Here is a 14,569-nt window from a genome sequence, read left to right on the forward strand (position 1 = left end):
TGATGGGTGTCCAAAATTGTCCAAAAATGTTGCTCAATGAGCCATTGGGTTTTACGAGCACGTTCAGGACAGCCAATATCAGAACAATTCCAGAAGTCAGCTTGTCTGTCTTCTATTTTGAATTGCTTTCTGTAGCATCGCAAATTCTCACAGTAGAAAACTGCATTAATTATTGGTCCCAGCTATACTACAGAAGCAATACGCCTTTTTCGTTCCAACATACAGTCGCCGTACGCCGCGTTTTTTGGACGTTTTGGAATATTTTGGAGAATGAATTGTTTCTAGAAGAGCTTAGAAACAGTGGGTATGAAAAAGAAGATAAGTACAGATAATATTGCAGGCGCAAGAGGCACAGTTATGGTAGACAAGCCAGACCTCTTTGACGTCTCCTGGTATTTTGTTGAGATTGCATGGGGAAGGAATATCACCTAAAAATAAGAGTTCGTCGGTAAAATATAGGCTGAATATTAGGAAAACCAGGATTAGAATATTGGAAGCTACAGTGATGACAGCGGTCAAATATGGCTCCGAAGCATGGGCGCTCCGAAAAGCAGATGAAAATTTTCTAGATGTTTTCCAGAGAAATTGCCTACGGATTGTTCTGGGTACCCGGCTGACTGACCGTATTGCAAACAGTAGGTTGTACGAAAAATGTGGTTCAATCCCGCTTTCGTGGGCTATAATGAAAGAAAGGTTGAGATGGCTAGGCCACGTTCTACGGATGAAGGATGACAGATTACCGAAGATTGTCCTTTTTGGCCAACCGTCTGGGGCTACACGGAAAGCAGGTCGTCCTTGTCTGGGTAGGGAGGATGTCATAAATAAAGATTTAAAGGAAATGGGACTTCCTGGGAGGGCGTAAAGAGGGAGGCCTTGAATAGATTAGGTTGGAGGAGGAGCGTGCGTAGCTGTGTTGGTCTCAGGCGGCTTGATGCTGCAGTGAGTTATTAGTGGCAGTAGTAGTATATAGACTGAATTATTTCAGTAAGGTATAGCCTTATGTAACTTTGACAACGATGGAAGAATTTTGGGGAGGATTAGGTCACGGAGGGTAAATGTTTTTGTCCGATTTACGGGTATAATGAGGACTTGGAGCCCTTTGTGTGTAATTGTAGGAGTTGGAGGATTGTAAGGGGTAGGAATTTTGAAGAATAATTGCTAACTGGATATTGAGAATACGGGGAAGTATGGTTGTGTGGCAGTGCGCCATAGAGAGGGTTTTTCGAGGATTGGAGGATCGGTAGGATAAGCAAAAATGAGTTTGAAAAGAAAAATATAAATATAACAGGGTCGGAGTTGTCTTTTAGGGTTTTTCGTAAAGCATAGCCCATGTGACTTTGCTGATAGTACCGTATCATAGGCACAATATGAATGTATAGTTAGCATTTGAGCCCCGACCGTAAGCGGCCATTGAGTAAATCCCGAGCCATGGGTATTAACGGCTTGGTTTCGCCGTGAGTTGTTAGTAGTAGTAGTATGGATAGTCCCTATTCTCAGCTGTTGTATTTCAGAACGCTATATATTAATATTCTTGAGTGTTTAGAACTCTAAGGGTATATATTTCCCCAATTCTCAGGCTATGTATTTTACACCACCATCTATGTTCTGCCAACTCTAGAGACTTCTAATGGCACTTGCCTTGGCATTGGCTAAGCGCATAAAGTATGATGAAAGGTTAACAAGTTTTATTTGTATAGATATACCCACACGAAAGATTCCACAGACAACACAAAAAAGCTCCGACAACGCAAAAAAAGCACAAAGAAGCAGCTCATGCTTGTTAACGGTGAATTATACATTTTATAATTTGTCAATTTTGTTTTTATCTCTCAGGTTATTTTAAACTTTATTTTAATTAGGCACTGGAGACGAGCCGTGAATATCTACTGATTATCCCCCTTTTTTAGCAATAAATCTCGTGTAATTTAAATTTTGAATTAAATAGCATGTCTTTAACATCAAGTTTTTATGTTTAAGGATTTTTTTTCAGAAATGGCTGCCCCACGAAAATGCTGCCATTGTTGTTACGGATTTTGACAGCCCAAAATCTTTAGCCAACTATTTACATGCCTTAAACTTAGACGACGAAGCTTACAACCAACATCTCCAACACAAGATGGACCAGCGTGTACAAAATGAAAAACTATTAGATGCTTTTAAAGCCAAATCTTGGCGTGATGAAAATGGAGAGAGTTTTATTGATAGTTTCCATTGTTATTTATGTGAAGAAGCTCACAAAATTGACGATCTTCGACAGCTAGATCGACACTACTCACATCATTCAGATCTAAGGGTTTTTTCATGCCCTCTGCCGACAGATCCTCTGACGGGTATAGTTAACCCGAGTGTGTGGTGGACTGAATATTTTGTGGATTCCTTTTTAGAAGGTGATGTTGCACAATCTTTTTTGAAAAAGAATCAGAATTTTTCTCATGATGAATTTAGTAATGAAGTTATCCGACACCTGTCACATAATCCAACCATTGACGAGCTATAAGTACAATAAAAGTACTATATCCAAAGCTTTTGATCCATATACAGAAATAAAATGCCTACAAAACTATAGCACAGAACCACATAGCTAAGGAAAATTGATAATTATATCGATAGTAGGGGGTCAAGAGATCTCAGTCCCTCCCTCAAAGTCGTTGGTAGCAATATAAATAATAGCTCGTCATTTACCGCACCCCTCCCCTAAAATGACCCTCAGATCAACGGAAGCTTCCTGTGTCTAAATAAATTTGACGTCCTCTAAACAGGAGAATCATATATTGTCGGTGGACAGACCGAAAGGCGTATCTTCCAAAACCCGAGTTTTAGGCTAGATTGAAAACAAAACAATCCGTTGTGTCATCTTTCAGATGCGCCATTTGGATAAGAACGAATTGAGACTTGGGAAGTTCTTAAACTGATAGTTTACGTAGATTACTTCAATAACCTTTGAAGCTAATCTTGTTTTGTAGATACGCCCTATGGTCTGGCGACTGACGGTACGGGACAAGTATTCTACACCCCTTATACGCAAAGTGACCAATATAGTAGAAAGATTTTTTAAAAAAAAATCTTTTTTTTTAAAAAAAAATCTTAAATTTTTTATAATTTTTAATCTTAAAAATTTTAAATTTTTTAAAAAAAAATCTTAATTTTAAAATTAATTTTAAAATTAAAAAAAGATTTTTAGGGAGTAGTAAGCAAAATCTAGACAAACACTAAAAAAAATAGTAGCTGGGTTTAAATTCCACTGAGGTAAGATCAAAACTGGACTAAATCCTTCTCTCATACAAAAGCCCCCGCTAAAAATCGGAAGCTTGCCCCCCTCCCCCCCAACCAAAGCAGTTTTGTTTGAAGCGTTGTTGGTTGGTAGAAAAGAGTTGAAGGGACGTTCTTACTTAGAAGCTGGTTTAAACCAAGAGGCCAGAAGATGAAAAACCTATTTAAATTACAATTTTCTGTTTGGAAACAGAAAATGGAAGGAAATTGGAAGGAAGCAGAGTATATGCCCAAAAATTAAATGAAAAATTGAATGAAAGTGTACTGTACGTGTTGTGTGAATGCATTATTTTTGAACTAAAAGAGGCAAAACATCTGATTGAGAGATTTGGTGGTATAATGATAGAGATTATAATAAGTAGATGGCAAACATGATTTGACAGTTAAGATTCCTCATTAAAATTATAACTGGTAAAAATTCTTTAATATAACTTGGTTTGAGGAAATGAAAGACCTATTAGATTATTGTATTTATTATGTTTAAGAAGGTTATTCTTGCATAAAAAGAATAAATAAAAATGATGTAAAAATTTTATTTTGTGTATAAGATTTTTTATTACATTTTAACATTTAATGTTATTTGTTCTAATTTCACATAAGAAGTGAATTTTATCCAAACTTGATTTGCATTTTGTCAACTTCTTTGTCTTGCATTCGTCCGATTAGGACCGATTAGTTGAAACAATGAAGTTGAAGGACCGATTAGTTGAAACAATGAAGTTGAAGGACCGATTAGTTGAAACAATGAAGTTGAAGGACCGATTAGTTGAAACAATGATGTTTTGAAGCTATGTCATACGAGAAATTTATAGACCATCAAAATTGGGAACCATCAAGTAGTAGTTGGTAAAACCTGTTATTAGGACAGGCGCATCAATTCAAGAAAGTGTGGGATGGGGGGGGGGGTAAATGTATTTTTTTTAATCTAGAGGGCGACAATTTTATTGTTTCCGATTTTCCAACAAAATACCAAAAAAGGGGTATTTTCCAGAATCCGAGGAAGTGACAAAAATCTAGGAGGGATGGACAGTCGCCCCCTTTCCTATTGGCACCATGTGTTGGGATCGGTTTCCCCCTGAAACTTTCGGTGGTTGCGTTCTTAGAGCTAAAAGTTTAATCACTGTAAGCAATTAGGTCTAGAAATTTCAGCCTTTCCCAGATTTAAGTTTTCGGAAGTCGAATCATCAGTAACTTGCGATTCTTCAGTTTAAAGTTGGCTAATTGCGCTATGCAACGAAATTCTGTCTCCATAAGCTTTAAACACAATCGGAAATTTTTCAATGACCAACTGAAATTGCTTTAAAAAAACACAAAACTGTATGCTAGACAAAGTTTTTCATAATTTCAAATTTAACTTTGAAATTCGTTGTAGGTGGCATATCGTAAATCCCAGCTAGGGTTTTATAAATTGTAAGTTGATCATGTGGGTCAAAATGAAAAACATTTTACTATTTGTAATACACAAAAGTCTTTAAACCGCAATTTGACTATTCTTGCAATAAAGGTGAATTCGTGATTAGTTTTAAAAGGGAATAATATAACTCTTAAGTAGTGTAAGTTTCAATGCTGTCTTAATTTTTTTTTTTTTCTTAACAGTACTTATTGCCCTAATGACAAGCTTTTAAAAATGTTGCTTTGTGATCTGATGAATAAAAGTTTAGTCGAAGCAAAGATTTATCTTATCCGTAATTTTGTTGAAAAATGATACTTCATTTTTGCTTTACACAGAACGAAATTCTTTTGTGAGCTTGCTTACTTTACTCAAAACTCAGGCCGGTTCAGCCCCACTCGAAACCGAGGAGCTGCTAGGTCCAAGCGCTTCTATTGGCTTCTGGCTTTAGCTAGTGGTCGAATCAGACCCGTCCAAGGAACTTGGTAACTGGGACAGCTGCCCTGGAAGCCGTGGCAGTTGCCCCGAACGCCGTGTCAGGGTTACTGCGGCTGGGGGGTTATCCATCTTGATTCGATTTTTGCTTATATTTGAGTCGGGAGGGGCGTTGTAATTAAATTTTCCCAGGACATCACCAACCATAGGAACCACTCTGGATTGAATAAACCAGTGCAACTCAGAACCGAGAAGCTGCTTAACTAATGGGCTGTATCTTCAGTAACTGGGATAGCTGCCCTGGAAGCCGTGGCAGTTGCCCCAGACGCCGTAGCAGGGTTACTGCGGCTGGGGGGTTATCCATCTTGATTCGATTTTTGCTTATATTTGAGTCGGGAGGGGCGTAGTAATTAAATTTTCCCCGGGCACCACCAACCATAGGAACCGCTCTGGATTGAATAAACCAGTGCAACTCAGAACCGAGAAGCTGCTTAACTAATGGGTTGTATCTTCAGTCTCTGGTCCAATAAACTAGCACGACACAACATCGAGAGGCTGCTGCAAAAAGTGCTACTACTGGATTCTGTCTTCTGACCTGCTTGACCAATGGGTTCTATCTTCAGTCTCTGGTCCAATAAACTAGCATGACACAGCATCGAGAGGCTGCTGCAAAAAGTGCTACTACTGGATTCTGTCTTCTGTTTGTGGTCTAATAAACTAATACAAATCGGCATCGAGAAGCGCCTGGACAAAGTACGTCTACTGGGTTCTATCCCCTGTTTGTGGTCGGATAACGCAAACCACACCACGTTCCCCCACTTGTGCCTATACTTCGGGAATTCTACTGACATCCAAAATGTAAGCCTTATGAAGCTCTAAGATAATAATTTCTGCATAACTACTTGCAGTTCTGATTAAAACAACCATACAGAATAACAAAATAATTAACTCCAAAATTTATTTGACAAAACTTGACAACATAAAAGTATAGAAGCAATACAAGGAAAATAAAACTGTATCACAAGACTAGGAAAAGAGGACCATAAAAACACTTTAAAAGTGATGTTCCGAAAATTGTTGAAAATCTGTTTCGTTTTTTAGTCTAAAAACCTTTCATTTCACTTCCTAAAAACTTTTCATTTCATTTCAAAGTCTAAAAACTTTTCATTTCACTTCCGTGAAATGAAAAGAAATATTTTCATTTCACGGAAAATGGCCTACATTTTGTTTTTAAATATAGAAAAAAAAGTAAAATTGTTTCCTTGAAAAAAGGCTTACAATTTAACGTTCAAATCTGCAGACGTAAGATTTCCATTGTTTTGCGTTATATCATCCAATGAGGTTCTAAAAAAAAGAAAAAAAAGAGAAACAAGGTAAAACCTTATTCAAGAAACATTTCTACTAAGAGAACTTTACGAACGAATTCAACACCTTCAGCTAAGCAATCAGTTACTTCAACAAAAGGAGTGTCATTGGGATTCGTCAGAAAAATTAGTCAATTATAGGTTTATTTTCATCATTAAGTGATGCAGAGCATAGTACTTCGCTTTTTAGTATATATCTGCCATAATAAGGACAATTAATGAGGACCACCCAGTAAACGGTCGGCATCCCATGCCCTCCCCACTTTTATCACTGTACTGCTCCCAGATATACCCTGTCTTATAATACTCTTTTATTAGATTGGTAATCAAATTTTCTTTAAGTTCATTATGTATCACTTTGGCCTTGATTTGATAGGGTCCTTCTAGATTGGAATAATGGTGGAGGGCCTTGAGAGTAAGGTAATTCATATTGATCCATATGGCACCTCTCCAATAAGGAGGATCATGTTCCGTGTTTCGTTTGTCATATAAAGGCGAATTTTTTGCAAGAGATCGAAGTCCATATTTTGTCCATAGTAAATTTGGATTTTTGAGATCATCTAAAATCTTTCCCAGTTTTTGTGAGCTGGGACTAAGGATATGTGTGAAAAGAGGGAAAAGGCTAACATAGCCAAACGTATCATCAACAAAACCTAATGTAGGGGGAGTTAGCACTTCCCGAATCATTTCTGGCCTTGACATACCTGGTTCGGTCTTTGGCCTTTTTAGCTTAACACTAGTGGAATGTAGGCCATAATCAGCAAACCGTTTACTCTTAGTTGACCAATGAACTTTATCCAATAGCTTATTATCAGCTAAATACTGCCAGGTTTCTACATACTTCTGGCCATCTTTGCCAATTAGCTCTGAAATACGGCTCATCAACTTGGAGGCTAAAGTCATCCAACAGCGAAGATCTAGATGGCGTTCATCATCTGTTGGATGTGAAGCCCTAGGATAATCATCCAAGCCAGAAGAGAAACTTTTTGGATTGAGCTCTCTTTTTGTTGTGGGGTCACGACCTTGCCAGTAATAAGTACTAGGTTCACGTCCTACTTGAGTTGTGTTGAACCAGTCATACCTAAAAAAAAATATACTTTAACTTGAAAAAACGAGACAATGACAAATAAACTTCACCCCCTCGTCAATACTTCGCTCTTTACGATAAAGTTCGAATGTTGTTCCAATTCTGTAAGAATGACCCCTGGATCACAAAGGCCTTTTAATTAGAATACATAATTATTTTGAAAGTACCAAAAAAAAACTTTAGCTTAAGAGCGAAGTATTGACTAGGGGGCAGACTTCCTCATATACGCAATAATTTCTGTTCGTTTTAAGTTTTAATGTTACTCCTTACTTTCAGTTGAAAAAGATGTTTTTTTAATTTAACTTCTGATGGTTTTTAAAATAATGCTGGGAAATCCAGCGTAGATAATTCCGTTTCCCCATGGAAAGATCTTCCACGCGACCCTCGACCCCTTCCCCCACCAGAAAACTGTCTGTACTCTTACCAATAACCACTACTATATGTAAACAATGGGCAAAAATCATAACTCGCAGCCCGGGGAGTGTGGGGGATTTAGTCATCTTCAAAGACATAGTTATTAGATCTTTAGAGTGTGCTGAACAAAATCGCTATCTCAAAATTTTTATCATGTGAGTTTGGGAAAAAAATAAGCGTAGGAGGGAGACTAGTTGCCCTCCAATTTTTTGGTCACTTAAAAAGGGGACTAGAAATTTCAATTTCCGTTCGAATCATCCCTCTCACGATACTCTAGGGCCATTGGGTCGATAGGATCATCCTTGGGGAAAGAAACAAAAACAAATAAACACGCATCCGTGATCTCTGGCAAAAATACAAAAATCTACATTTTGCAGATAGAAGCTAGAAACTTCCATAGGAAGGTTTTATGACACGCTGAATCTGACGGTTTGATTTTCATTAAGATTCCATAACTTTTAGGGGGTTTTTCCCCTTTTTTTAAAAAAAGGCAAATTTTTCCACCCTCGTAACTTTTGATTGGTAAGACTAAACTTGATGAAACTTATATATTTGAAATCAGCATAAAAATACCGATTCTTTTAATGTATCCATTGGTATCAAAATTTCGTTTTTGAGTTTTGGTTACTATTGAGCCGGATCACTCCTTATTTACAGCCATGACCTGTTTGAAAACAAAAAATTCCAAGCGTTAATAGTTAAGTAGTTAAATGCACCTAAACTTTCTCGAACAACGAGTTCTCAGCAAATTTTTACGATCCTATAAAAAATAATTTTCTTTTCAAATTGAAATTTCTGCTGGGGACAATAAGTCTCTAGCATAATGACTTTAAGGAAAAAGGAAGGAATAATATTAGAAGGAATTATGAAAGAACAAAATAAATATATAATTATTTATCTGATAAATAATTGAGGCTCCTTGGCCGAATAGCATCAATATTAACTCTCTTAGGGAGGGGTGTCTGATATTATATGCCGCTGTAGATTGTTTCTTGACTTATCTATCTATTTATTAAAACATAAGCATTACAGTAAGTACTGTACACAACAGGAAACAAAACAAATAAAATCGAGAAAAGAAACAAAGTGAAACAGCGTTATACACACAACGGGACATAAAAATAAAACCGAAAAGAAAATAACAAGACTTAGCATCCAACAACCGAAACTGCACTTGAATAAGCAGCGAAAAATAGTAAATTTGTATATTGCACACACTAGACCATTGGTTCCCAACTAATTTTGGGCCATGCCCTACCGAGACGTTTCTAAAATCCTGATGCCCCTGTCTTGGCTTTTTCTACAATTAGCCATGGCTTGGTGCCCCCCCCCCCAACTACTTGATTTTAATTTAAAATCAACGGAAATACAATACAATCTTTCATCCCTTAGCTGTTGGGGGTATTGTCCATTGATTTTGAACTAAAATCAAGTATTGGGGGAGGGGGAATGAAGCCATGGCTAATTGTAGAAAAAGCCAAGACGGATAGTCTGAATGAGCGAGAGGCAAGTATGGCATAAGCCCTTTTTAGTATTGTACAAAAACGATATCATTTCGCTAGTTGATAGATAAGTCTATCCCCCATTCGTACATACGTCCTTCTTAGGTCGTCCCATCGATTTTGAATTATAATCAAGTAGTTGGAAGGGGAGAGCATCAAGCCATGGCTAATTGGAGAAACAGCCAAAACAGATAGTCCGAGTGAGTGAGAGGCAATTACGGCATAAGCCCATTTCAGGATTGTATAAAAATGATGTCATTTCCCTTCTGATAGATAAGTCTATCATCCAGTCGTCATTCCTAGGGCAGAATTAAGGTAAATAGTCTTAGAACTAGGGGATGAAATACTGCATTGCTTTTGCATCCGTTTGTTTTGAATCAAAATCAAGTCGGTAGAGGGGGCATCAAGCCGTAGCTGACTGTAGAAAAAGCCAAGACAGATAGAGTGAGTCAGAGGCAAATATGGCATAGACCCATTCTATTATTGTATAAAAATGTCATTTCACTTGTTGAAAGGTCATTTCTCTCGTGATATTTAAATTAGGTTAACTAAAACTTTACGTGTATTCACCTGGAGGAAGCTTAAAGGCAATTAACTTGGTATCTTATTAGATCATCATATAGGCATATTTTATACTAATGAAAAATATTGTCTGAATACAATATGTTTTTTTACAATATATAATGTCATTGCACTACTATCATCTATCATTTTTTGCTCTTTAAATACATATGAATGTGAAATCATCCACATAAATGTGTTTTTTTTCAAAATTAAGGCTCTAGGCATATGACCCACCAGTCCCACTGATGGTGCCTGCATCCCACGTTAGGAATCACGGCTCTAGATTCTGACTTACAAGCGAGAAGCTAACAGATGATGACGGGAATGATTATTCACTTTTCTATGCTAATCCGCGTTTAATTATGTTTATCAAACAGTTTTTGGTAACGAACTATAGTAAGGAGCGACCCGGCTCAATAGTAAACGAAACTCTAAAAAACAGAGTTTTGATGCTAAAAGATACATCAAAAGAATTGGATTTTTATGCTGATTTTAGATATATAAGTTTCATCAAATTTAGTCTTTGTCATCAAAAGTTACGAGCCTGAGAAAATTCTCCTTATTTTGGAAAACAGGGAGAAACACCCCATAAGTCATAGAATCTTAACGAAAATCCCTCCATCGCATTCAGCGTATCAGAGAACCCTATAGCAAAATTTCAAGCTCCTATCTACAAAAATGTGGAATTTCGTATTTTTTGCCGAAGACAGATCACGGGTGCGTGTTTATTTGTTTTCTTTTTTTTTTTTCTTCTTCTTTTCCCCAGGGGTCATCGTATCGACCAAGTGGTCCTAGGATGTCGCAAGAGGGCTCATTATAACGGAATTGAAAAGTTCTAGTTCCCTTTTTAAGTGACCAAAAAATTGGAGGGCACCTAGGCCCCCTCCAACGCTCATGTTTTCCAAGGTCAACGGATCAAAATTTTGAGATAGCCATTTTGTTCTGCATAGTCGAAAACCATAATAACTATGTCTTTTGGGATGACTTACTCCCCCACAGTCCCCGGGGGAGGGGCTGCGAGTTACAACACTTTGACCAGTGTTTACATACAGTAATGGTTATTGGGAAGTGTACAGACGTTTTCAGGTGGATTTTTTTGTTTAGGGGGGGGGGGGCATGAAGGGAGGGGGCTATGTGGGAGGATCTTTCCTTGGAGGAATTTGTCATGGGGAAAGAGAAATTCAATGAAAAGGGCGCAGGATTTTCTAGCATTACTATAAAAAAAGACAATGAAAAAATAAACATGAAGAAGTTTTTTCAATTGAAAGTCAGGAGTAGCATTAAAACTTAAAATGAACAGAGATTATTACGCATATGAGGGGTTCTTCTCTTCCTAGATACTTCGCCTCTTAATGGTGAAGTATTTTTAGTAATTTCAATAGTTTATTCTACGGCCATTCTGATTCAGGGGTCATTCTTAAAGAATTGGGACAAAACTTAAGATTTAGCGTAAAGAGCGAGGTATTAAAGAGGGTAAGAACCCCCTCATATACATAATAAAAATATAAGAATATAGAAGTTTGTTACGTAAGTTAATTCTTAAGTTACGTATATTTTTTACTAATAAAAACGTTCGTTAAAAATTAAAAGTTCTAGTTGCCTTTTTAAGTAGCCAAAAAATTGGAGGGCAACTAGGCCTCCTTACCCACCAGTTATTTCTCAAAATCGTCTGATCAAAACTAAGAGAAAATTAGCCAAAAAAAAAGAATTAGTATGCAAATTTCATTTTAATAATTTATGTGCGGAGAGCCAAAATCAAACTTGCATTAATTCAAAAACGTTCAGAAATTAAATAAAAAAAAAACCTTTTTTTTTACTGAAAGTAAGGAGCGACATTAAAACTTAAAACGAACAGAAATTACTCCGTGTATGAAAAGGGCTGTTCCCTTCTCAACGCCCCGCTCTTTACGCTAAAGTTTTTTTTTACTGTTTAATAAAGTAGAATCAAACAGTTCGTGGTAACGAACTGTAGTAAGGAGCGATCCGGCTCAATAGTAAACGAAACTTTAAAAAATGGGATTTCGATACTAATAGATACATCAAAAGAATTGAATTTTTATGCGGATTTTAAATATCTATTTTTCATAGAATCTTCACGAAAATCACACCATCGCATTTAGCGTATCAGAGAACCCTACTGTAGAATTTTCAAGCTCCTATCTACAAAAATGTGGAATTCCCCAGGGGTGATTTTATCGACCCAGTGGCCCTAGAATATTGTAAGATTGCTCATTCTAAGAAGTTCTAGTGCCCTTTTTAAGTGACCAAAAAATTGAAGGCACCTAGACCCCCTCCCACGCTCATTTTTTCCCCAAAGTCAACAGGTCAAAACTATGAGATATCCATTTTGTTCAGCATAGTCGAAAAATCTAATAACTATGTCTTTGGTGACGACTTATTCCCTCACAGTCCCCGGGGGAGAAGCTACAAGTTACAAACTTTGACCAGTGTTTACATATAGTAATGGTTATTGGGAAGTGTACAGACGTTTTCAGGGGATTTTTTTCTTGGATAGAGAGGGGGTTGAGAGGAGGAGGTTACGTGGAAGGATCTTTCCATGGAGGAATTAGTCATGGGAGAAGAGAATTTCCATGAAGGGGCGCAGGATTTTCTAATATTATTTAACACAAAAAACAATGAAAAGATAAATATGCAAAAGTTTTTTTCAACTGAAAGTAAGGAACAGAATGAAAAGAAAACAAACGGAAATTATTACGCATATGAGGGGTTCATCTCCTCTTAAATACCTGCTCTTTACGCTAAAGTATTTTCAGTAATTTCAACTATTTGTTCTACGGCCTTTGTGATTCAGGGGTCATTCTTAAAGAATTGGGACAAAATTTAAGCTTTAGTATAAAGAGCAAGGTGATAAGAGGGGACAAAGCCCCTCATATACGTAATAAAAATATACGAGTATAGAAATTCATTACGAAAGTTAATTCGGAAGTTACGTATATTTGTTATTAATAAAAACGTTCATAAAAAATTAAAAGTTCTAGTTGCCTTTTTAAGTAAACAAAAGATTGAGGGAAGCCTCCTCTCCCACTCCTTTTTTCTCAAAATCGTCTGATCAAAACTAAGAAAAAGCTATTTAGCCAAAAAAATGCAAATTTCGTTCTAAGTATTCATGTGCGGAGAGTCAAAATCAAAACATGCATCAATTCAAAAACGTTCAGAAATTAAATAAAAAAAAGTTTTTTTTTAACTGAAAGCAAGGAGCGACATTAAAACTTAAAACAAACAGAAATTACTTCGTATATGAAAGGGACTGTTCCCTCCTCAACGCGCCGCTCTTTACGCTAAAGTTCTTCACTGTTTTAAAAAGTAAATTTGAGAGAAAGAGTAAAACTTTAGCGAAGAGAGTGGGGCGTTGGGGAGGGAACAGTCCCTTTCATATACGGAGTAATTTCTGTTCGTCTTAAGTTTTAATGTCGCTCCTTGCTTTCAGTTAGAAAAAACTTGTTTTTTTTATATGAAAAAAAGCACTAGAAATGGCCCTACTTGATAACCAGCTTTATTTGTTATATTTTGAAATAATTTGAGATAAAATTAGTAGAATGTCCGTAATTCTGCATTTTCGAACTAATTGTGTTTTTCTGTACCAACGTGGTGCACGTAGTTTATATTTTAGAAAAAGAAAAAAATGAACGGATTTTTTGGTGGTCTGATTGTCTGAGCATTTTCTAAAATGAGACAATAAATAAGATACGAAGGAGGGCTACTGCAATAAAGGCTAGCTACTAGATGGCAGTTAAAACACAATTTGTACGTGCCAATAAAAGCATTAGATGTCGAAATTAGATGCTTTCAATGCTCAATGAGAAGTACCTTCGTGTGTGGTAGGGAAAACCCGGTAATGAGACATTTTTTTCGACATACCTTAGTATTAATTTCATCATTAATTAAGTATTAATTAGCATTAATTAAGGTAATAATTTAATACCTTAGATTAGATATTTTTCCCAAGACCACACTGCCTTTCTATGACGAACAAATAAATGTTCAAAGGGGGTTAAGTCCCTTTATTAGACAGTGAAACCGATACAAAAGCCTGGATATTTCGACCACATATACAGCAATCGTCATCAGCAGAAATATCAAAGTATTTCACTGTCTCAAAAATGAACTTGTCCCCATTGAACGTTTATTTGTTCGCTAACGAGGTCCAAATATACTAGATAATCGGGAGCTTAAAAAGTAGATCTTTTTTGTCTCTTTTTATTGGTTGCTCTTGTTTAATTTTCTTTTTAATGGTTTCAGTAAATTTAATTTATTGAGAGAAAATAAATTTTCTCTCACATATGCACACGAAACTTGTTCTTAAAATCTATATTTCACATTGTAGTTCTATTATCGTTTAAAATAAAATTACTGTTCTGTACCATGTAACTAGACGAGGCCAAGCCCTCTGCAGATATTCATAATCACTCTGAGAAATAGATTCAGCTTCACCAAACATGTCATAAAGAGGAAGCAGTAAAGTTGGCGGATTGGCATTAGAATTCTTCTGCACAACAAACTCATCAGGAACTTTGACCCTTGC

At 36.6% G+C, this 14,569-nt stretch overlaps 2 protein-coding genes across 2 annotated transcripts in view; one reads left to right on the top strand and one right to left on the bottom strand.

The window, feature by feature from the left end:
• The window catches only part of LOC136029868 (alpha-(1,3)-fucosyltransferase 10-like), a 28,561-nt gene extending 23,620 nt beyond the window's left edge, over nt 1-4,941 (top strand). The window contains exon 5 of the mRNA XM_065708330.1: nt 1,991-4,941. Within this exon, the coding sequence (XP_065564402.1) occupies nt 1,991-2,497 (507 nt within the window). The 3' untranslated portion in view covers nt 2,498-4,941. The remainder of the gene's footprint in view (nt 1-1,990) is intronic.
• A 1,095-nt stretch (nt 4,942-6,036) lies between these two features.
• The window catches only part of LOC136030588 (mannosyl-oligosaccharide glucosidase-like), a 9,746-nt gene continuing 1,213 nt past the window's right edge, over nt 6,037-14,569 (bottom strand). Inside the window, exons 2-3 of the mRNA XM_065709658.1 lie at nt 14,409-14,564; nt 6,037-7,540 (exon numbers count right to left, since the gene is read on the bottom strand). Coding sequence (XP_065565730.1) covers nt 6,646-7,540; nt 14,409-14,564 — 1,051 coding nt within the window. The 3' untranslated portion in view covers nt 6,037-6,645. The remainder of the gene's footprint in view (nt 7,541-14,408; nt 14,565-14,569) is intronic.

The sequence above is a fragment of the Artemia franciscana genome, chromosome 8 (assembly GCF_032884065.1).
Source record: "Artemia franciscana chromosome 8, ASM3288406v1, whole genome shotgun sequence".
Classification (NCBI taxonomy): Eukaryota; Metazoa; Arthropoda; class Branchiopoda; order Anostraca; family Artemiidae; genus Artemia; species Artemia franciscana.